The sequence below is a fragment of the Fundulus heteroclitus genome, chromosome 14 (genome assembly GCF_011125445.2).
Source record: "Fundulus heteroclitus isolate FHET01 chromosome 14, MU-UCD_Fhet_4.1, whole genome shotgun sequence".
Classification (NCBI taxonomy): domain Eukaryota; kingdom Metazoa; phylum Chordata; class Actinopteri; order Cyprinodontiformes; family Fundulidae; genus Fundulus; species Fundulus heteroclitus.
This window is the reverse complement of record NC_046374.1, coordinates 10,247,545-10,270,408: the sequence shown is the minus strand read 5'-3', so window position 1 is coordinate 10,270,408 and position 22,864 is coordinate 10,247,545. Positions and strand designations below refer to the sequence as shown.

The following is a 22,864-nucleotide window of genomic DNA, read 5'->3' as shown; positions in this document are numbered from 1 at the left end:
TGAGACGTTCAGCGCTTAGGGCATTGTTAAATAACTTGTCCCTGGTTCAGTCTTCCTCCCAGCTTTTCCTCTGAGCCGTCTGCTGCTTTCCTTGGTTTTTACGATGCTTTTATTCCACCGATGTTCTCCAACAAACCTGTGAGGCCTTCACAAAAAACTGGATTTAGACTGAAATGACTTCTGAGGGCATTTGGCTGCACCAGCTTTTATTTGGGGGGTATCAGAGTAGAGGGGCATGAATACAATTGCTTGCCAAAAGCTTTTGCATTTTCATTTGTGAAAGATTTAAAGAAACATCAAATTTTTTCCCCTCTTCATATTGTGCCTTGTGTTAATCTATCACATACAATCCTAATAAAATTGTTCACATTGCGACATAAATGTGGAAAAGTTCAAAACTTGAGCAAGAGACCACAGCTGGACAAGATAAGAAAACACTAACTATCCAGACCCCCCACCCCCCCACCCCCCCAGGCTTTTATTGCCACGTTTTCTTTTAAAAAAAAATTTTATTATTGGCACATTAATATGGGTTTGCATTTTGATTAAAATGCTACCTATTACAGCTTGTCTCATCATCCAACTGTAAAAACAAAAAGGACCCCCCCCCCCAACAATGGCTCCAAGTAAAGAAAAACATTTTCGATGCCTGACCAAAACAACAGGCATCATCAACTATTTTGCACTTTTACCTGATATCCTGCTTAATTTTAACGGTTTCTGTTCTGCTCACTGTTACTTGTCTTCCTGTTGTTGTTTTTTTACTGATATCTGAAGTCAAATTCCTTGTTTGTACCCTCAAACTTGGCGAATGAAGTTGATTCTGATATAACAGATAAAAAAATTAAAACAGGCAGTTTTAAACAAATAATCAACTGAAATGAAATATAGAGAAAGCACTTCAAAAATAAACAAAGCAATTAGTATTCACAGAAATAAATTTAGCATTATTAAAAAATTTGCTAGCCTAAATCTGCCGTTGTGCCTCTCAACGAACATCTTTCTGAAAAGATTTCCGCTCTTGTGTTTCATTTTGTCTTTCATAACTGTTTACCATAGCATCACCCACATAAAAAAAAATGCTTTTTTTAGTTACTAAAGTCAGTCTAAAATGAATATTTTTACAACAAAACGCAGTATTTTGTTTGTTAAAAAGAGGCTTGTAGGAAAAGCGAAACATTAGACAACGGATCCGACACACTTCTCAGAAAGTCAGATAAATAAGAGACGTTGTAAACGTTATAAAGAGGACGTCTCAAAGTCCTCCGTCAGTAATGATGTTATGGGCGGAGCTCCGTCAGTCACTGCCTCCCTGTCGGGGTTTGGTGGAGGAGCAGCCGCCGCAGCCACTCAGTCCTTTCTCCTTGGTGCTGTAGTCAAAGCGAGGCAGAACAATAACGCCGTCGTCAGACTCGCTTCTGGCGCCGTCGCCCGCTTTCTCCTCCTCCGCAGACATGATTGCTTTTAACAAACACGTGACGGCGCTGTCGATGTTGGTGTCGTCCTGGAGACAGAGGTTAAAGGTCAAGAGAAGCACGACGACGATGATGATGATGATGATGACAGAGCTGAGAAAAAGGACTTTTCCCCTGATTGATTTCTTTTCATTTGTGTCACATTTAAATGTTTAATGAAGGAAATATTGAAGTCAAACTGATGCTTTTGCTCAAAATATTAGACATAGATGATTCAACGATCCCTCTGCGTCTTGCTTACAGCTCTAAATGGATTGTGAGCTGCTGAAGAGTTCCGATAAACTCCCGATCAAAACCTTATGACTGGAGAAGATGTCATTTTTGTCATTGGATGGATCGTAACTTCAAAACGCAAAAAAGAAGAGCCAGGTGCGAGGCACAAAACACACATGGTGTGCAGATTACTGAAAACTGCTTTTAAAGTCAAACGACAGATTTTCTGTCAGGCGTTCACACTCTCATGGTCCCTGATGGGTGAGGCGGACAGGGATTCTCTCTTTGAACGTGGCGGTGTTGTTGAAATGCACGAGCAAGGCAGTAATCAACAATAACAGTCACACTACTCAGCGCCGAGTCCTTGTTTCACACTTCTGGTTCTCTTTTAGGGTCTAAAGGCTTCGGTTGAACAGCTAGTTTTAGTGCAAATGTAGTTTTAGTAAACTGACTAATCTCTTTATCTTTCGCTCTTCTGGTCCTGTTTATCTTTTTGAAGCTCAGCTTATAACCTGTTTAAGTTCCAGCGCAGTGAAATGCAAATCCTTGCAACATTTTCCCTAATGCCAAGCTTTTCATCAGGATTGCACATTGAGAATTTCACAAGCGCGTTTTACTGACACCAACGTTCTGCTACGGTATGTTTTCAATAGTCACATCAAGGAAGAGTTGTTTACAAAGGTCTTCTGGCTCCAGCCTACTCTGCATACCTAGAACCAGAACTAAACATGGAGAAGCAGCATTTAGTTCCTATGCTCCACTTATCTGGAATAAACTTCCAGAAAACTGTAAAAGTGCAGAAAGCCTGAGTTCCTTTAAATCAAGATTAAAAATACATTTGTTTAAAATTGCCTTTGACTGTTCTAGTTAAACTGTTTTACTGAAACATAGTCCAATTGTTCTTACTTGTTTGCTTTTAATTTCTATTTTCCCGTGTTCTATTTTGTTTCTGCATTTTATTCCTGCTTGCTTTTATTCTGTTTTATTTTCCTATATTTTAATCATGTAAAGCACTTTGCAATGTCTCTGTACTGAAATGTGCTATACAAATAAATTTGCCTTTATATTACTTTTCTTAATATAATGAGCCACTTAAGCACGTTAAAGAAAATGCTCAAGACGTTTTCCGCAGGGTGATGCTTTAAAAACCGTGCTCATAGAGGAGCAGCTGAAGTAAGAGACATTTTGGGATATCTGCTGCTTTAAGCTGCTTAATTTAAACTAAAAGTCTATGAAATAAACTGCTGATAGTGTGAGCGGAGGCTGCGCATGCATTCCCTGTCCCTCTAAGGGAACAGATTGGACAGACTGTGGCAGGAACAGGAGGGCTCACCTTAGCGGATGTTTCAAACCAGCCGACGAAGCCTTGGCCCTGGGAGAAGTTCTCCAGCTTTGGGAGTTTAGGGCACAGACCGTGCTGACGCTGGTCGCACTTGTTGGCCAGCAGGACGGCTGGGACCGGCCTCCCGTTGCTCAGGGTGACCTATCAGAACAGAGGAGACGAGGGGTGAAGACGTCAGCGTGTCAGCACCGCATCATTTCAACCACAGAACCGAGCCCTGACTTTCAGCAGGCTGTCTGCCATTAAAAGGGAGAGTTCTGCCTCCAAACTGCTTGCCATAGAGACAAGATTGCCTGGACTGTGACATGCCAGCCATGTTTTTAAAAAAAAACTGTTTCTGCTGCCCTCAGGTGGACAATAAAACGATTGCAGTTTCAAACCAAGTGTTTATAACACGATAAAAACATGTCCTGGTTTTCTGCTGCTCTTTAAACTTGGCAACTTAAGGCCAAACTGCGTATACAAGGGTCAACTTGCTGTCACCGAGGGTTCAAAGAACCGGAACCGCTCGATAGGCATTTAATGTGCCTCAAACGCATTTATTAGTTGTCACAAGCAGCAGCTTTCTCCTGCAGTCCCCCCCCCCCTCTCCTCTGCACCACTCACTTTGGAGTCCAGGTCTCGTTTCCACTTGAGGACGGCCTGAAACGTGGACAACCTGGTCATGTCGAAGACCACAAGGGCCCCCACTGCTTCCCTGTAGTACACACGGGTCATATTTCCATAGCGTTCTTGTCCTATCAGAGAGAGAGAGAAAATTATCAATGAGTGAGAAAAATTAAATGTGTGTCATCAAGGTTATTGGAGCCTTTAAACTGTCAATCCTCCTTTTTCTCCCTCCTGGTATGTTTTTGCACATTGTGATTAGGCTTGGGTTTGATTATTTGCTTTCCTTCAGCAGAGGATCATGGAGCGACATCCAGCTCATTAGCGCTCGGTATGAGCTACAAAAAAATGTACTTTCTGAAATGGAAATGTGACGTTTTATTAAATGTGAGGCATACAGGTCTGTCTGGGAACATTTTTATGTATGTTTACTGTCCCTCTTCCTCATCAGAAACATCTGCACAGGGCCTGCACAGACGTTTTCTCAGGGTACTCCGGCTTCCTCCCACAGACCAAAAACTTGACATGTGAGGTTAAAGGTCTCTAGAGGCCAGTTGCCCTGAGCTGTGGGTGTGTGTGCATGGTTATTCGTCCAATGTGTCTCTACGCTACCCTGTAATAGACAGGGTTACACCCCGCTACTCACTCTATAACAACTGGAGACAGACACCAGCTGCCCCACACCCCAACCCTGCAAGGATAAAGCCCAGGGGTCTTCAGCAACGGTCCTCCAGGGCCAGCTTCCTGGAACTTTTGGATGAGTCCTTCGTCCCACACACCTGGATCAAATGGCTGCATTGCTCCTCAGGATGCTGTCAGATTCCCCAGTGTGTTGAAGCATAGTGACAAATAAAAGTTGCAGGACACCAGACCTTGAGGACTGAAACTGAAGACCCCTGGACACAGACGATGGGGGGGACGGATGGATGTCTGGGTGAAAAGGTGATGCTGCAGCACCAGGGTCCAGATTCAGAAAGATCACCTACACATCTGACATAAAACCTTGTTTCAGGGTTTTAACCTTTCTACCAAATAATAACACACCTTTTACAACAAGATGGGGGTATTAAAAGGTCGTGTTATATTGAAATGCTTTGTTTATTTTTGTCAACATGAAGTCATCTTTGTGAAGTACTAGATGCTGCTGTTATTCAAGCTCTGATGAGCCACAGATGAAAACAAGCGGTTATACTTGACGTCCTGTTTGACCCTCAGCCAAGCTGTTGTCTGGTTGTATAACTAACATGACTAATAAATACTATACATAGGTCACCCCTACATCTCCCCTAGATTTCTTCATAATTGTGTTGCTAAGATAACAAGTCAAGGAGGGACACCCAGATAAGACTCTTACTGGGCAACTTTCTCCAGCTTATCTACATTAGGGATCATATTTAGTTCCTAGGCCAGAAGGGATATATCTAGTCCCTCCAGTGAGGAGAAAACCTCAAAGAGGAAGGCCTTAAAGAAGGAGCTTCACCTTATCCCTTAGGCTGAGGCTTCAGGGAACATGATCATAACCCATTTCTCGACACGCCAAACACATGCGGACAACATGAATAAAACTCCCACAAAGACCAAAATATGTTTGGCTAGGATTTTCCAAGTAGGTGATGCCCCGACTTGTTAATTTTATTGTAGTGACTTTGTTAATGATTGCCTTCTGCACTTATTTATATATACTTTACTGCCATTGAACTGAACATTAACAATGTACATTTGAGCAAGGCTCCAAGTCAAAACAGAAGACAAAAGAGACACCTTATAAATATAAGCATTTGTCGGGATTGTAGCGACAAACTAAAAAAAAAGACGTTTTATATGCATTGTGTAAGACAACATGAATAGTGCGGGTGTATGTAACAGCAGGATGTAGCGCAACAATGAACAATGGACCATATGATGGTGCAGGTAGTGGGAAAGAATGTAAGAAGTATGAAAGGAAATGAAACTAATCAAAACATTGTGACATTTCTATTAGTAGTTGTATCTGCAAATTTACATCAGCCTCAAACTATGCATACCCTGTGGAGGTCCATTCCCCCTTCTGAGTTGTTCAATAGTTACTAGAACTTCCTCAAGGCCAGCCTTCTCAACATAGCTAATAATATTAGCCCATTATTTTAAGGAGGAAGCTCTGTTATCTTGAAGTAATGGTTTAAAACATTTTTCATGAAAATTCTATTAAATTTTGTTTTAGTTCAATTCATTTTTATTTATATAGTGCCAAATCACAACACAAGTCATCTCAAGGCACTTCACAAAGTCAGTTTAACATACGGCCTCTTTTCAGCTTTGGTAAAGTTGTCTTTAAGTGTGGCTAAAGTTTTATCAGAAACAGGAACCACATCTACACTGACTGTCGAAACCATAGATACAATCAGAAGTGAGAAAATAAACTGTCAGTCCGCCATGCAGAAAGATGCATCTTTGTTAAATTTGACACACACAGACACACAGACACACCCACACCCCCCCCCCCACACACACACACGCACACACACGCACACACACTGCTTAAATAAGTCTGTCCTGTTTACTAACTTCTTCCGCATGATTCTAATATAGAGGTGATTCAGCAAGACACACACACACACACTCCTTGTGTCACTGACGTAGACTCCGAGCCGAGCCGCAGACACAGTTACAGATGAGTTAAGTCAATACAACACTGAGCACAGCTGTCCGACCAAGGGTCATATCTGATCCGATCATGTTTACAATGTCTCCCAGACAGTGTAAACTGTACTATCATGTTATTACATATCATATTGTGTGTGGATAGGCTGTTAAATTAGAATTTTTCATCTTATTTTTACCCGAGTACGCCATATTATCAATAATTGTGCAATATTTACCCTGCTACTTACCTTTTACTTTTTATTCTTGCCGTTTCTTTAGAACAAACTTTTCTTTTTTCTGTTTTTTTTTTCCATTACTATTAATTGTGTGTAACTCTGTATCTTTGCCACTGTCACACCTGAATTTCCTCATTGTGGGACAGTAAAGAAATGTCTTATCTTATCTAACAGACACCAAGACCCTTCCTGGAATTTACTGAGCACACGTTCTTTCAACAATAATTAGTCCTTTATCCTAATGACATAAAGACAGAGGTTCTACGCTTCTTTTCTTTCATCCTTTTCATTTAAAATTTAAATAAGTTTTTGTTTTGGCCCCTTATTTTTGTCTGTTACTTCTAACTTTGAGACCATTGTCCAAGTAAGTTTAAACAAAGTAGTCAGTTTTACAGCCGATGTCTTCACAGTGAATTGCTATTTCCTTAAGGAGGAATACCAGCTGCATAGCGCCTGAACAGAAAACCCACACCTAGTATCTGTAATGCACTCTGAAATCCTCTATGGCAAGCCATTTGGATATTTAATCAAAACCAACTCTTATTCATATGGCCCGCTGATACCTGTTTATGGCAAGCCACCAGGATATTTCATCAAACCAACACCAACATCACTGATCAGGAAGAAAAAATAACCATGTTTGCCTGACCGGCAACATTAGTGATCAGGCATCAGGATATTTCACCAAAACCGGCTCGTATTCCTAATGACCACTGACACCTTGGACTGTGGCAAGCCATCTGGGTATTTCATCCAAACCCACACCTATCTCTAACCTTTATCTCTAAAGTGATCCTCAGGATGCGCTGAAGGCAGCATTCCAGAGCCATAAGCTCCCACATAGGTTCGTCTTTCGAAAGAACCGTTTGAAAAACCCATCATCAGAGCCTTCCAAGGACAGGTGCATCAAAGCAAATGCCAAGAGAGGAATCAGAACGGTGGAAATAGCATGCCACCTTTAGCATGCTGTATGCCCTTACTGCTGTTTTGTCACCATACCATGAAACAATTAAGTTCACCTCCTCTCACTCTGACAGATTCTTTGTCCAACTCGGCCTGCCGACTGACCACGACTACCACAGACCACCGCAGGCCTTTCCCAACCCGGAATGGGGAGTAAAATAGGGCAGAAAATCATGTCCCCATTACATTACTCTGTTTAGGTTTTACTAGGCCTACCCACAAGGCAGTGGGGCTATTTGCCCATAGCTGGGACAGTGGTTGACGGGTGCAAGGCCACGCTCCGCGTCTCTGGGGCCCACTGTTGCTCCGAGATCCCCTGCAGTTTGGCCTGGGACGCGGAAAGTACCCAGTTTCCGTGTGTGGCCACGAGGAGGCACTGCAGGGGTCTTTGTGGTGGAGAGGCTATTTACTGGCAGGAGGAGAATCCAGATGTGTGCTGAACCTCTGCTCAGCCCACATATCGGGACAAGCCAGCTGCAGTAGCTTCATGCAGAGGGTTGCAAGCGCAAAACCACATGCACTGCTTACCATTCCTACAGGAACCTCTACACTACTGCAAGGGACGCTTCACACTCACACGGTGCACACAGGTGCACAGAAACACACACATTTTTTGTTCAAGCCAATTCAAATTAATTCATTATTACTAACCCATTTTGATGTTCTGTCTCTCATCTCTGTTCTGTCTCTCTTTGAAATCGGTTGTGTTTTTTTCTCTCCTCTTCAGCTTTCACCCCCCTCCCCCTCTCCTGCTTCTGCTGCTATGTCTTGTCTTTCTGAGCACTTTCTTCATATCAACCGAACACTGAAAAACATGGATCTGGTAAGCTGGTCTCTCAATGCTATTGATGAATTTTTTTCGACCCGACCAGTGGGCAACGAAAGGGGGACCCGTCCGGTCCCGATTTGACTAATTTTGTGGGATACACCTTATATTCTTGGATGGAAAACGGTGTGTCTTTTGACTTTGTCATTCCTGGACGTTTGCACGTTTGGATTCAGGATACTTGGATTTCTACTTATTGGATTTGGTGGATTTTTGATGTATCAGCAAATACAGCGGATGTCGGTAGCCATTTGGCCTTGATCAGGCTGCCGGCTGCATATGACGCGCTCACTAAGGCGATGAACGGACAGTTCTGGAAGATGGAGGAGCAGAGCCGAAAAGCTGGCTGTGCTGGAACGCAGATTGACTTCGGTGGTTGAACTCAAGGGGAGATGGGATAAAATCTTGAAGTGAAAAGCGGAAAAGCCCAACAATTTGAAATATTGGATTTCGCCATTTGGAGCCAGCAAAGACTTAAAGCTGACGGGAAAGTCAGTGCAGCTTGTCTCATAACAAATAACGTATTTGGATTATGCCTTCCCTATCTATAATCACTCCTGGTTTGTTATGGCGAGAGAGCTCAGAACTGTCCCCTGCTCCCTCTTCCCCCGCTGACATCGGCGGATGCTTTCTGAACTGTTGGCCGGTTTATTATCAAGGACAATGGCCTCTGAAGAGTGTTCACGGAAATATAAACACTTTCACCCAAACAGACACACATAACTGATGCTCATAAAAACTGATGAACTTACACGTGACGGGTCTCAGATGTTTACCTTCTGCAATGTGTGTCTCGTCTTATTTGTGTATTTTTGTGCAGGAGATTTTTGATATCTTAAACTGTATCCTGTAATAGGATAAAGTATGAGATGTTTTTTTCCCTCCCACCTTCCTTTTTTTGTGGCCTCTATTTTTCCACAGAGTAATGGCAGTGCCCTGTGGGCACCATGTAAGGTGATGTCCTTGGCAGCAAGGCCTCAGTAAATCATCTCCCCCTGAAATGTTTGTGATGGCGGTTGTACTGAAACCGCAATTTCCCTCTGGGATTATTAAAGTATTTCTGATTCTGATGGCGGCTGTATCCTAAATTTTCTGGTTTGTAAGCAATTCCAGGCGTTAGCTGCAGCGTCTTTGAATTCCTCCAGTCTGAACAGTTTTGCAGTTTCTTGAACTCAACACTTACAGTGTTGAGCACATTTTCCATCAGCCAATTAACCTGACATATATTTTTGGGAGGTGTGGGGGGAACCGGAGCACCCGGAGAAAACCCACGCAAACACGTGGAGAACATACAAACTCCTCACAGAAAGCGGTACCCAGCTAAGAGCTGGGACCTCTCTTCTGCGAAGCTGCAGTGCTAACCACCGCATCACCGTGCCGCCCTGTTTTTTTATTTTGGGAATTAAATTGGACATTTGAATGGGACTAAAATATTTTTGAAACTGTTCAGTACTGGCCTACTTCTCTAGCTGCTCATTTTGGGAAGTGTTCTTGCTTTTCTTCCATTTCTTTGGCTTCTTTAAACCCAGAGTGTGCCGTATCTTTTTCCAAACTGAAGGGTCGGGTTGTGAGCCTTCCACCTGCATGGGTTCAGGATCTTGGCTTTGCTGGTTCTCTGGCAGGGTCTCCCCAGGAAGCTCAGGCACTTCCCTGGCTTCAGGATCAAGAATGCTTAAGTCTTTTAGCATCTCCTCTACGAAGTTATCTAGCTCCATGGGGGACGCCTCAGGATATTCAACAGGCACTGACAGGGTTTCCTCTAAGAGACGGTCGAGATCCATAGATGGTTCTTGACGCCTGGCCCTTTTTCTTTTTGGAGGACCCAGGTCATCTCTGTCTTGGAGCTCAGCTTTCAGATTCTCTAGCTCTGTTTTATAATTAACCTCACAGCCAGAGAATCGTTGTTGGAGGACGGTAAGTTGCTGGTGGAGAGCGTCCTTCTCAGCTTTAAGTTGGTTGATAAATTTAAGGTTGTCCTTCATTTTCTGCGAATGATCTTTTATCTGTTCGTCTAACTGCTGTTCAAACACTTCTGCTTGCTGTCTGTGCGCAGAAACGTCCAGTTCATACCTATTTTTCAGCTCCTGGTATGAAACCTTAACCTGCTCCAGTTCTCTTTGGAGATGTTTCGTGTTCTCCGCCGATTGCTGTTGCAGGAATCCGAACTCTTGTGTCATTTTCTGATGGAGATTGTCCTTCTCAGCTTTAAGGTCGTTGATAAGCTGGAGGTCATTCTTTGCTCTCTCTGAATTTGCTTCTTTCTCACGATTCATCTCCTGCTGGTGGGCTTCTGCCTGCTGTCTCAGTGCAGAAACTTCTGTTTCATACTTCAAGTTTAGTTCTTGGTACGAAACCTTTAACTGCTCCATCTCACTCTTCAGACACTTCTTCTTTTCTTGCAGGACGGCGATCTCATATGACATTGTCTGGAAGAGATCATCCTTCTCAGCTCTCAGGTTCTCGATGAGCGTTTGGTCCTGCTTGATCTTGTCTTCATAAACCTTCTGCATGTCGACCTGCAGCGTCGCCCCAGCATTGTCAGCTTCACGTTCAGAGCGAAGCTGCTCGTAGGAAAGCTTGACTTTATCCAGTTCTTGTTGGAGGGTGTTATTTCTCTCTTTTTCCGCCTCGATTTGTGCTACAAATAACTCCTCGTTGACGACATGAGCTACCTTTAGATGCTCAAAGTCTTGCTGCAACAGCTTTTTCTTCTTGTATTTCATGGCGCTGTGCACCTTGGAAGCAATAATCGCCGGGCTGAGACTTTCTGGATCGGAAAACTTCTGTAATCTCATAAGTTCTCTTTTTGTCTCCTTGCCCTTGTTAATGTACATCTCTTTGAGGTTCTTCTGCCTTTTTACCTCATGTTTAGCATCTTCTAGTTCTTTCTCCAGGGCGGCCACCTTCTGGTTCTCCTCAAACCATCTGGCTCTCTCCATTTCCAAAAGAGAGCCGAGCCTCTGGATGTCCCCCTGGAACACATTGGCAGGCTGCCTGTTGTCAATCCAGCCTCGCTGATGATGTCCACCTCCCCAGCCCTGCTGCTGGTATTCCATTTCACCAAAGTGGGAACTTGGTCTTTGATGAGCCATGTCTGGTCAAACAAACGGTGGATAAGATCAGTGTTGATCGCGAAAAGTCGACTGTGAGAGCGCTTTGCGTACGTCTGAACTCGTCAGTGGGGTAGCAAGCAATGAGAGGAATTTAGAAGTGTCCTGCATAAAGAACCGAGCTGATGACATCACAGACAGGACTTCAGCTGTGACATCATAGAATGTTCCTTTGATGTCCAGAATGTTCATGTGATGTCAGTGGTGTCATGTCAACAGCATTGTAGGCTGTTATCCATCATTATCTCAAACTGGAGAGAACCTGCCCTGTTAATACTGGTCTGACCATCTAAGGCGGTGGTGTCCAACATGTGGTCTGGGGGCCATTTGTGAACCGTGGATTAACTTTGTGTGGCCCCTGACCGCAGTTCTGAAATGGTAAAAATTTGGCCCTCCAACAATGGAGTCCTGCCACTTTAGCAATTCTTTAGGGTGAAAATTTAAACTTTGTATCTTAAATGGAAAATGTCAGTTACAACTCAAAGTTTTTGATTCATGATTTTATGCTTTCATTTTAATATCGTAGCAAGTAGGACCACACAAACCCATAGTCTTTGGCACAATTGCTCATTAAAGCGTTTTTGAAAACCTTTTCTAGATCAGGGGTCTGCAACATTTAGAATCCAAAGAGGCTTTTTTGTCCCCAGTCCAGCTGAGTAAAATTTGCTTAGAGCCGCGAGTATTATATGAACTTTTGGAAAAAATAAATAATAATAATAATAATCAATATAATATAATTAAAATGAATATCTACTACAGAAAATGTGTTGTCATTTTTTAAAACTGCTGTTTTATTTCATTTGTTATGTTTTTAAAAAGGGAAACAAAGGTTTTGGAAAAAGAAAATTGATATATTGTCTGTTGATATTTCTGAAAAATGGTGTAGAAAAAGCAGAGTTTCCAACCAATTAAGAAGAAAAATAGAGCAGAAGAGATATTACTGATACTTTTAATATTATTCTATTGTGGACATTCAACACAATTAATTCTTTGCCGCTAAAACCTTATAAAACTGGCATTTGTTATCATATCTATATTTAAAAACATTAATTGATACATTTTTTGCCAATGTTATTAAGAGCCATCATGGAAGGTTCAAACAGTCACTTGCAGCTCCAGAGCAACAGGTTGCAGACACCTGTTCCACATTAATAAAATAGCAAACATTCACCCCAAAAAGTTAAGATAGTGTCCATCTTTCTTTTGACAACGCACCACTTTCAGCCACTAGGGGCACTAGACCTTCAACTTCAAGGTTTATGGGCCCTGAAGGCCACTGCACCTTGGATGTAATAGTGAAGACAAGGCCACATTCATCCCTCTAGATTAAATCCTACATCAGAGAACCAAAAATATGTGTCATATCTGTTTTTTGTTACAGTAGTCTGAGCTCAGTTTGCCGTAACCTAGAACGGACCCATTCAGTGACGCATCCGACCCTGTCAAGTTACATAGAGTTTTTGATGAAGGGCAGTTTGCGCGGTCAATACAAGTCAAGTGCTGTATATTGACCTGAAAAATCATTTGATATTATTGCAAATTGAGCTAATACTTGGCTCAAAACTTAGACAGTGCTGCTTTAAGGTAAACATATTATCCCTTAAAGCTGCACCGTGTAGAGCTTTTCAGATCTACAAAATGCGTTCTTTTCTACATTGTTTGATTAAAATATTGCATTTTTCATTCTTTGCCGAGCAGGAAAAAAGAAAAGAAATCACAATTATATAACTTAACTTATATACATGTTTTTACTCGGAAAAAACAATGTATTGCCTCTGAGTTCTTTCAACGTGCCAATTTTGGCCCATGGTTCAAAGCATTGACACCATTGATCAAAGTTAAATGGACTGAATTTCTATAACATTTTCCCAGTCATACTGACCACTTCAAGCACTTTCACCCAGTCCCACCCACAAACATGCACACATTCATACAGCGACAGGTAGACAACCTGGGGTTAAGTGCCTTGCCCAGGGGCACATTGACGTGTGGCCGCAGGAAGCTGGAATCAAACCCTAGTACTTTCAGATAGCCACACAGCTACTCTCGTCATCGGGCCGTCAGCAACACTCGGCATCGATGCAGCAACCAACTCTTACAGAGCACAAACTCGTCACCAACAGCACACTAGTCCGCTTGTTTCACCTCAGCTAAAGGTCTCCATGCAAATGACAGCTCCTATCAGCTTCAGCCTGACTCAGCAGCCGCACCAACGGGACATATATGTGCCATTCGGTGTGAGCACGCTGAGAGGGGGCAGGCGGCTGTGAGGAAAGAAGCGACACAGTTTCCAACAGCGTAATTGGCCACAGCAGAAGAGACGTGCCGTACCCGTTATCTGAACACAGGAGGCTTTTGACTTTGTGCACATTTGCAGAAATGGTGGCTCGGTCTCCGCACGCCCCATCACGCCTCGTCATCGTTGGATGTGTCAGCAAGATTCAACCAACCAGGGTGAAAATAGAGTTAACCGAAGCAGCATTATAGATGGCCGTCAGATCACGAGGTGTTTAAACAAGTGCAAAATGTGGGGCATGCAAACTTTAAGTAACGAAAGAACAGGCTTAAGATTAAACGGCCATCTTAAAAAACTTTGTGCACCAGTTCAACGTGGGGCAGTACGACTGGAGGTCCAGAAACAGTTGCAGCAAATAGTGCTCAGTCCCAGTAGACATGTACTAACAAGCGTTTTCAGTTTATGTAACATAGTGCCACGGTTTATTGAGAAGGATATTTGTGTAACTCATTCCTCACGTTAGGTTTTCCTCAGTTCTCTTTAGCTCCATCCTGTTGTTAATCAGACGCTTATTTTCACTCTAGTTCATCCCCACAGGTCCCCCCTTTACCCACTCTGGTCCATGGCCAGGGGTTTTTGCTTCTTTAAGATCGATTGTGGTGCTAGTGGTCTTCAGTCACTCTTATTGGACATGTAATGAGCAGAGAGAGAGAGAGAGAACAAGAAGAAGGAGGAAACACGCAGCAACAGGCACAAGTTTGGGAATTGGACCCAGGATGACTGTGTAGAGGTTTAAATACTGATAACCTGTATAGGGGGCCCACTATACGCCACATGGGGGTCCTGCTTTACTCGTTTTGTCTCTCCCTGTGTCTTCAGTGGGTTCTGACTCAGGATGATAATGTGGGCTGATATTGATATCATCTATAAATGTTGCTGTTATGGCCAATAACCAATACTTTATAAATATTATATTACGCTACTCTGTTGACACTGAAAAAACAACTACAACACTGACATTGCTTCTTTGCTTCAATTAAACACCCCACAGTCCAGAGCTGCAACACCATCAGTGTCTCATTCCCAAAGGAATACCCTATGGCCAAGCTCACCTCTGAGGTTCTTGTAAATTATTCTTAATCGTCAAACTGTGCATAATAATGACCTCAGCATATAGACTCATCTGCCTCTATATTAGGAACACCCTTTCAACGCATGCTTGTTAAACCAAACAGCGACTGAGCCGATCACAGGGGACCGACAGTGCACTTAGACGTCTAGATGTGGGGCTTGAAAGCTTGTAGAGGTTCTGACTGAGCATCATAACGGAGATTACTTTTCAGAAATGGCTGATCTACGGGCATTTTTTAATAACAACCTTCTCTTGGGATTAGAAAAGAGAAAGCATCCAGGGACGCAGCAGTTCTGTGGATGAAAAGACCCCACAGACTTCAAACAGGCTAATCAGAACTGGAAAATGATATATTTATAAAATCCATTGGTTGATAAAATCAGTCTTAGGCCCCATTTATAAGACAAGAATCCATTTAAAATGAAACTTTGGCCCCGTTTCTGTCAACACATTTATGCCACAAATTAAACGTTCAAATTACGGTCTCTGTTTAAAAAGAACAGCAGAAACCTGAAAATGGCATTCTTCGAAACTCCACACGTGCATGGGGCGTTTTCTTTCATTTTGTTCCTAGATCTTGAAATTTCACAGTAAAATTTGTTTATAAACTAGAGGCAAACTTTCCTTTTTTTTGAGCTGGACAGTTGACTGTCATGCTTCTCCCTCCAGACAGAAAAAGTCAGAAAGTACAGAGAGAGTGGAGCAGAGGAGGTGTGGTCGTGGAGCAAGCCACAGGAGTGGGAAACATGCATTTATGGTGGCAAACAGCACTCCCCTTTAAATTCTAGGGCTGAGCATAGTTTGCACATGGCTACGGTTTTGTTGGGTCTACATATAAATCACAAAACTGGTTAACTTAAAGTGTGTAGTTTCTACACTTGAAGTTAGATTTAAATTATTTTAGAATCCGGCAAATATCTGATTACGTATACATTAAAATCCCAAAGGCAAGAGGAGCTATATATTCTCTATTTTACCATGAAAATAAGTTTATAACCAATTCAGTTTGGTACCCTTTTCTGAATTAGATACTTTTCTATAAAAACTATACAATACAATCACTGAAAGCATGGCCCATTGATGCTATTGTTATATTTATATAACATATTGATATTTTATATATTGATATTTTATTCCTAGATTCATTATTTTAATACACCCAACTACAGAACTTGTATTAGAAATTGTTAGAATTACTTACAAAGCAAAACACATTGATTTAAGGACATTATCATAGCACTCCAATCATTGTTGCCTTGCTGCAGTTGGCAAATAGAGGTTAGGTTCTGACTAGCAGCAACAATGTTGTATCAGAAAGATCTCATTTATTAATGGTGTATAGTTGTCCTGTAGAAGGAAAATGATACATAACTATTTTTTAAACCAATAAAAATCCAAAAACCTAAATAATAGATAATAAAACAATATCCTAAACTAGGAACATCTCCTGAATATTTATTTTATTTTTATTTTATTTTTTTTCGGTTGGTAACCATTACCGATTTACAAGGACGGCCTGGGAAAACGGCGGCAGCAAGGCAAATTATACAAGCACAATCATATTACCAAAACGCACCCAGACAAATAAGTAAAAAAAACATTGTCTTTTCACAAACAGTATACACCAAACATTTAAAGGAAACCCCAGGCCAGGTAAAAAGCAGGCGCACTGATCAGAAACTGCGTTTCATGCTAACTTCTGGACATAGACGACGGGATGCAGGCATGAAGCTTCAGTGTGTCCTGTGGCTCAATCCAGGCTTAAGGGGAAGAAAACCGGAATGGGGAACTACCACAAGAGGTGTGGACTTTTGGGACGAGTGTGGTGACGAAATTACTGTAGTGTGAACTGCAAAAGTTGAGCGTTAAACTGACTTGCTACAGCCTCCAGGATCAAAGTGATGGCCAGCTGGGAAGCAAATACACATTGTATTGAAGCACCACTGATAAAGCAGGTAGCAGGATGATTAATGACATCCAGTTAAGGAAGAAGGGTTTTGGAGGCACTCCTGTAGATCATATCATTATAATCCTATCAGCAACAAAGCGGACCCTTACGGAACGGTTTCGATGTGTAAAAGGAACCAAAAGAATCAGCTGTTTATAGTTTGCCATGCAGGAGAAGGCCATCACGTGAAAGAAATGACAAAACCAGGCCTGAACCATTTGGTCTAAATGCAGACCACTGAAACAGAGCAGAGGCAGCGTTGTGGCGTTTCTCTGACAAGAACAGAGAAGCCGGTTAATGCTGATGGGTGGATGGGTAAAGCTAAACACGGGCTGATACGGGGAGAAAACCTGAAGGATGACCTTTGATCAGAACGACAGCCCTAACCCACAATGCCAAAACCACAATGTTTTACATCAAAGAAAATAGATGTTGTTAAGCTCAGATCTATAGATCCAATCTGAGCTGTACATTTTTTTCCAGATGCTCTCCATCCATCCAGTCTGACTGCGTTTGAGACATCTCTGGGGGATACACCCTGTACAGGTTGCCAGACCGTCAACACAGAGACATGCTGGATGAATAACATTGTGCATTCACATTCAAACCCAAGGCCAGCCTAATACACATCGTCTTAGGGGCTGTAGGAGGAAGCCGGAGTACCCGGAGAGAAGCCACGCATGCACGGGGAGAACATGCAGAAAGACCCTGGCCCAGATTCAAACTCAGGACCTCCAGGGCAACAGTGTAGAAAACCTGTGGCTGTAAAAATTATGAATCCCACTTTTTTCCAACTTCACAAATATGTGCCGCTTTGTGTTGGTCTATGAAACTTCTGTAATGTACATTCATATTTTTTGCATCGTGTGAGGAATTTCAAGCGGTGTAAGTAGGCTTACTTTTGCATGGCACCATAAGTGTGGCGTTTTCAACATGTGAGCATAGCATGTCAGCAGTGAAATAAGCTAGGGCTTCAGTAATTGCACAATACCCCCCTCCCCCACCCCGTTCTGATAAGATGGTTATTTTTTTGCTCAAATATTAACTTTAAATGTATTTTTCATTCATATTACCCAACCTTGTGTGCAACTCTGACTGTGTTTTTTTGCCACTGTCACCTGAATTTCTTCATTGTGGGACAATAAAGGTATCTCTATTCTATTCTATTCTGTTTATAACCAGGTATCTCTATTCTATTCTGTTTATAACCAGGTATCTCTATTCTATTCTGTTTATAACCAGGTATCTCTATTCTATTCTGTTTATAACCAGGTATCTCTATTCTATTCTATTCTATTCTATTCTATTCTATTCTATTCTATTCTATTCTATTCTATTCTGCTTATAACCCCTGGCATTAAGGGACTTAGTTTGACCTGTGGGTCATAAACACATCTCAGCCAATTCAGACATGCTCTTTTGACATCTCCTGAGAGTCAAGAGAAGCAGATATGCGCGCAGATTGTTTCCTGCCTACAAACAGCGCGTGTGCCATCCGTCGGGGTCACGTCACAGAGCCTCACGTCAACACTATTGAGCGTGTAACGATCAGGAGGAAGCAGGTTCATTAGTCTGCAGACAACCCTGCTGAACCTCTGGGTTTATCATCAGCCTCTGGGGCCGCGGGACGTAATCAGGGGAAGCTTTGACTCACCGGCGATGTCCCACAGCTGCAGCCGCACCACCGTCTTGTGATCCCAGTTGAGCACTTTGAGGGCGAAGTCCACCCCGATGGTGGCCCTGTAGTGCTGGGAGAACACCCGGTGGACGTAGCGCTTTATGATGGACGTCTTGCCCACGCCCAGGTCGCCGATGACCAGCACCTTCAGCAGGCGCTCCTGCTGCATCTCGCGAGGGGAGGATGGAGGGGGACGGGATGACGCGCCGGGGTGATGAGTCCAATTAGAGGTTGCAGAGGTGATCTGAGGTCATGCAGCCACTGACCATCTGCTAAATGAAGATTTAGGACGGAAACAGCTCATCCCTTAGGTTTGAGACGGGGTTTCCTGTTCTTGCAGACAGCTGTTTCCCAAACAGCTGTAGTTTTTTTGGTCCCGTCTAGTTGCTTCAAAACTTCTCAGAGGCTGAAAAGTTTTAGCTGGTGCTGCAATAAGAAAGGAGCAGGACAAGAAGAGCTGTTGTCTGTTGTCACAGCCTGCAGTCAGTGAGCTCGGCGCTCCGCTCCGCTCCTCCTGCTGCTGCGCTCCGCTGTCCGGTTCCGCTCAGAGAGGAGGGGCCCGGACAGAGAGCGCTCTGTGCGGGGGACAGCCACGCCCCCCACGCACGCACCCGAACCACACATTTACACATGATATGTAAAACGACACACAATCATTTTCACCCCTCACTGTCTGGCATTCAATTTTACTAAACTTCTTCTCTTTCTGGTCCTTTTGGGATTAATAAAACTATTTAGATGATGTCAAATAAGATCGTTTTTACGTTATTTAAGTTTTTAGTTAGGAGGCACATCTGTCTGTGTATTGAGGCAACACTTTGTTTCCTTATGTGACGTCATAGAAAGAAAATCCCCCAAGGACCAGATGTGGTGCCCTCAAGCCACTGAGCTATATTATACACTGGAGTGCTAATCACCGTCTGTTAGAACGAGTCGCTTTGAAGCCACCAGCCGCCATATTGGTACTCCCTATTTTCCCCCAGTAACTAGGAAATATGTGCGCTACAGCATCGAATAACGAGGATTTTCTCATGTTCGGGGGGGGGGGGCTTAAAACTTTTAAAATGTCAAATGCCATTTACTTTTATGTTATGTTCTAAAACTATCAAGTACTGAGAAAGTCATGTGCTGAAATATTTTGCATGTTTTAAGCCCCACCCCCCAGAAGATGAGAAAATCCTCGTTATTCGATGCTGTAGCGCACATATTCCCTAGTTTCTGGGGGAAAATAGGGAGTACCGATATGGCGGCTGGTGGCTTCAAAGCGACTCGTTCTAACAGCGGGCGATTAGCACTCCAGTGTATTATATAGCTCAGTGCCTCAAGCCCTGTTCTAAAACTGCCACAACCCTCCTGTGAGCTGCATCTAAAATGTTATTTTAGTCTGCCGCTCTACTTTTGGAATCACATTTGCATTGTTTAAAAATGACAATATCTAAAAACAAAAGAGCATTGCAAATATATTTACAGGTGAGCGCTGACTCTTCTGGTTCAAAGGTCAGTACCGATGAAGTAGCTCTGTTTCAAAAAGATTGGTGACCCCTGCATTAGAATATACGGGAAGGGGATGGATTTTGTGTTCCAATGAGGAATGTGTTTTGGTAGGAAAGGTGCTAGAGGATCCTGTGAAAATCCTGGGAAGCTGTTCTTTATCCACCGGGAAACAAATCCCGATCCGACACAGGATGAATGAAAGGCCGCTCAGGAACGAAGAAGCCATTACTGCAAAAGCAAGACAAGAAGCTGGATTGAAAATGCAGAGAGAGATCAAGTCCTGAGTGTTGGAGACATGTCCCGTGGTCTGATGAAAGTGAAAGTCGAAGGGTTTGATCAAAATGTCAATCCTTACATTTGGAGAAAGGGGAGAAGCTTATCCAGGGTCCTGGACAGACAGAAGTACTGCTGGAAGCGACCGTCATCCAGACGGTGGTGGTACTCACTGAACCGGGCGCATCTCTGGAGGTCCTGATGGACCCAGGTGTGCCAGCCTTTCCAAACTAAATACAGCACCGTGACTCTCTCTGTAAAATCCATCTCCGTCATGGTGAGCTGAACAGACAGGAGGAACCGGCAAACTGCTCCTGTTTGATGATGCATCGTAGCGGGCTGAACGTGGTCAACGCGAATTGTTTGCAAGAGGGAGTTAAAATGTCCAGAGACCAGCGGCCAGGCGATTAATGCGTTTGGTGTGAACGCACCTTAAGAAATCTGGAACAAAAAAGTTTTATTTTGATTTATTGTCAGACATTGTATATAGTGTGTATGAAGACCTGGTGTTAACTGCTCATGTGTGAGACTACATTGTACGAAGGCGTTAGGCCTTTATCGTGTTGAACAGCACGATCCCACCTAAGATGACATAACATGACAACACGACGCAGCAGCTGTAGCTTCCTGTGTGATGGCACTCAGACAACGAGGCAAGACCATCGATTTATACAACACTATCTGTACATGAGGTTAATCAAAGTGCTTTACAGAAAAAAAGAAACAGAGATAAAGATATCAAAAGAAAAAAAAAGAAAAGAAAAAGTATTAAGGATTTTTACCATTGTACACTTTTAAGTATCCTTTAAAAGAATGAAATGTAAAAAAAAAAAAAAGAAAAATATGTTAACAGCTGACATATCACCCTTTCTCTGATTGAATTAAAAGAGCTGAATGGTCTCTTTAGAAGGGAGAGGTGAAAATAATTATTCTTCCTTTGTTAGCCATGAATACCTTTAAAGGAGCATTGTTGCTTTACATCAGGAGAGCTTCATAGGTAAAAATAGGACTAACAGCAGCACTGTAACTAAATCACGCATTCATCAAATCATCAGGAGCGGAAGACAGTAAAGCAAGTACCAGAAGATCTGGTTGGTCAGGAATACCAGCAGCTAGATGAGCATTTCTGCACAGTGAGGGAAGAATTGTTGGATGCTGGGCTTGCGTGAAGAAGTTCAAAAGCGAGAGGACCAAAATAAAGAACCCAAAAAATTACAATAGGAACAAAACCAACAACTGTAATAACCTCCATTCACAGATAAAGCAGTGCAGAAGTACAGAAGAGGGCTTCTGCACTATGATGCCTTAGTTAAAATCGGCGAACCTCTTAATAAAAACCTTTAAGATTAAGGATGTGTTTGTGACTGAACATTAGTACAGGTTCATTTCAAGGAATTAGAATATCATTGACCAGCTCAATGTGGCTACTTTGGTTCACAAAGTAAAACTTCTGTATACCATAGACTGATTACAAACAGAATAACACATTTTAAGCGTTAATTTCTGTTGATTAGGGCTTATAGCTACTGAAAACTCCAAATTCAATTTCAAAAACTTTAAACATTATATCAAACAAATAAAAAATACATTTTTAATAAAAAAAATTTCCACTACCTTTAATCTGTAGACCAGGTTAGACACCCGAGAGGCTGTCTCTGGTTCAGGAGTGGCTTAATTTAAGAGATGAGACAGTAGTACCTCATGGCCATGTTACCCATGTGTATGGTGCCTCTTGAAGCCCTGACTCCAGCTGCAGGACAGACCTTGTCAATCTCCTCCAAACTGTTGAATGGGATTTGCTTCACAGTTCTCATTAACAACCTTTTCCACATCATCTCCTGACACTGAATTTTCCATTAATTGGATGCAGCACCCTGTGAGCAGCCACCTTCTTTAACGATTGTTTGTGCCTTACCCTCCTTGCATATGGGGTCACAGACTAACCAAGAATGAAGAACCATTCATTGTCACCACGTGTTACCGTGGTGACATTTTTACCTGGACATACACACTGGCCTACGGAGCACACAATACACAACAGGCAAGGAATAATGGCTACAGGTAATAATACAGCAATGTGTAAAGTTTATACAGAACAAACAAGTCTTTAGGGTCTGCTAGGACTCACATTAAGTTCTGAAAGACAGTCCTATTTAAATGTGAAACTGTGCAAACCTTAATAAACCTTAATATACAGAACTCTGCATAAACCTGTGCAAAGAAACATTCTTGGTGGTTAAGAATGTGCAAAAAATATGCGTTCACTGTAGTGATATTGTAACGTGTACTCAATCTTCTCAGCAGGGGGCGATAGCTCATACAGCTTTAGCAAAGAAGCTGTTTTTCAGACTGTTCGTTTTGGATTTGATGTTCCTGAAACAGTGTAAAGGTGTTTTAGCAGCTTAGTGGAACGTTCAGTCCGTTTCAGTTCTCTGAGGAAGAAGAGCCATTGTTGAGCCCTCTTCACCATGGTGGGAGGTGTTTAGGGACCAGGAGAGGTCAGAGGAGACGTGGATGCCCAGGCTAGATGTATACTGCAATGATTATAACAGAGCTGAACTCTCTAACAACTACATTACCTTTACAATAATCAAAATTAAAAGAAATAAACATTTTGAGAACTTCTGAAGGTGGGAACCTGCTACCAGCCTGTCAGAGACACAGACCTGTGGCCCCGACATGCAGTAAATACATAAAAAAAACAGGAGAT

General features: G+C 42.5%; 2 protein-coding genes across 2 annotated transcripts; both read right to left on the bottom strand.

Annotated features, from left to right (window-relative positions):
* Window positions 1-507: 507 nt before the first annotated feature.
* zgc:162171 (Rab32_Rab38 domain-containing protein) lies at window positions 508-18,919 on the bottom strand. Its single transcript, XM_012849699.3, has 4 exons — window positions 18,364-18,919; window positions 3,637-3,767; window positions 3,022-3,171; window positions 508-1,504 (listed from the first exon to the last, which is right to left on the bottom strand). Exons 1-4 carry the CDS (start codon window positions 18,554-18,556, stop codon window positions 1,298-1,300), a joined length of 681 nt encoding a protein of 226 aa, XP_012705153.2. The 5' UTR covers window positions 18,557-18,919; the 3' UTR covers window positions 508-1,297.
* LOC118565658 (GRIP1-associated protein 1-like) lies at window positions 9,006-11,459 on the bottom strand. The gene has a single exon (XM_036146251.1). The coding sequence runs from the start codon at window positions 11,373-11,375 to the stop codon at window positions 9,741-9,743; it is 1,635 nt and encodes a 544-aa protein (XP_036002144.1). The 5' UTR covers window positions 11,376-11,459; the 3' UTR covers window positions 9,006-9,740.
* Window positions 18,920-22,864: the final 3,945 nt, after the last annotated feature.

What these genes read in the sequence shown, in the direction of transcription:
- LOC118565658 (XM_036146251.1), bottom strand. Translation starts at nt 11,375, where the DNA reads ATGGCTCATCAAAGACCAAGTTCCCACTTTGGTGAAATGGAATACCAG.
- zgc:162171 (XM_012849699.3), bottom strand. Translation starts at nt 18,556, where the DNA reads ATGCAGCAGGAGCGCCTGCTGAAGGTGCTGGTCATCGGCGACCTGGGC. An exon ending in GCAGCTGTGGGACATCGCCG is followed by an intron (nt 3,768 to 18,363) that starts GTGAGTCAAAGC and finishes TCTCTCTGATAG; the next exon opens with GACAAGAACGCTATGGAAAT. An exon ending in AACGAGACCTGGACTCCAAA is followed by an intron (nt 3,172 to 3,636) that starts GTGAGTGGTGCA and finishes CTGTTCTGATAG; the next exon opens with GTCACCCTGAGCAACGGGAG.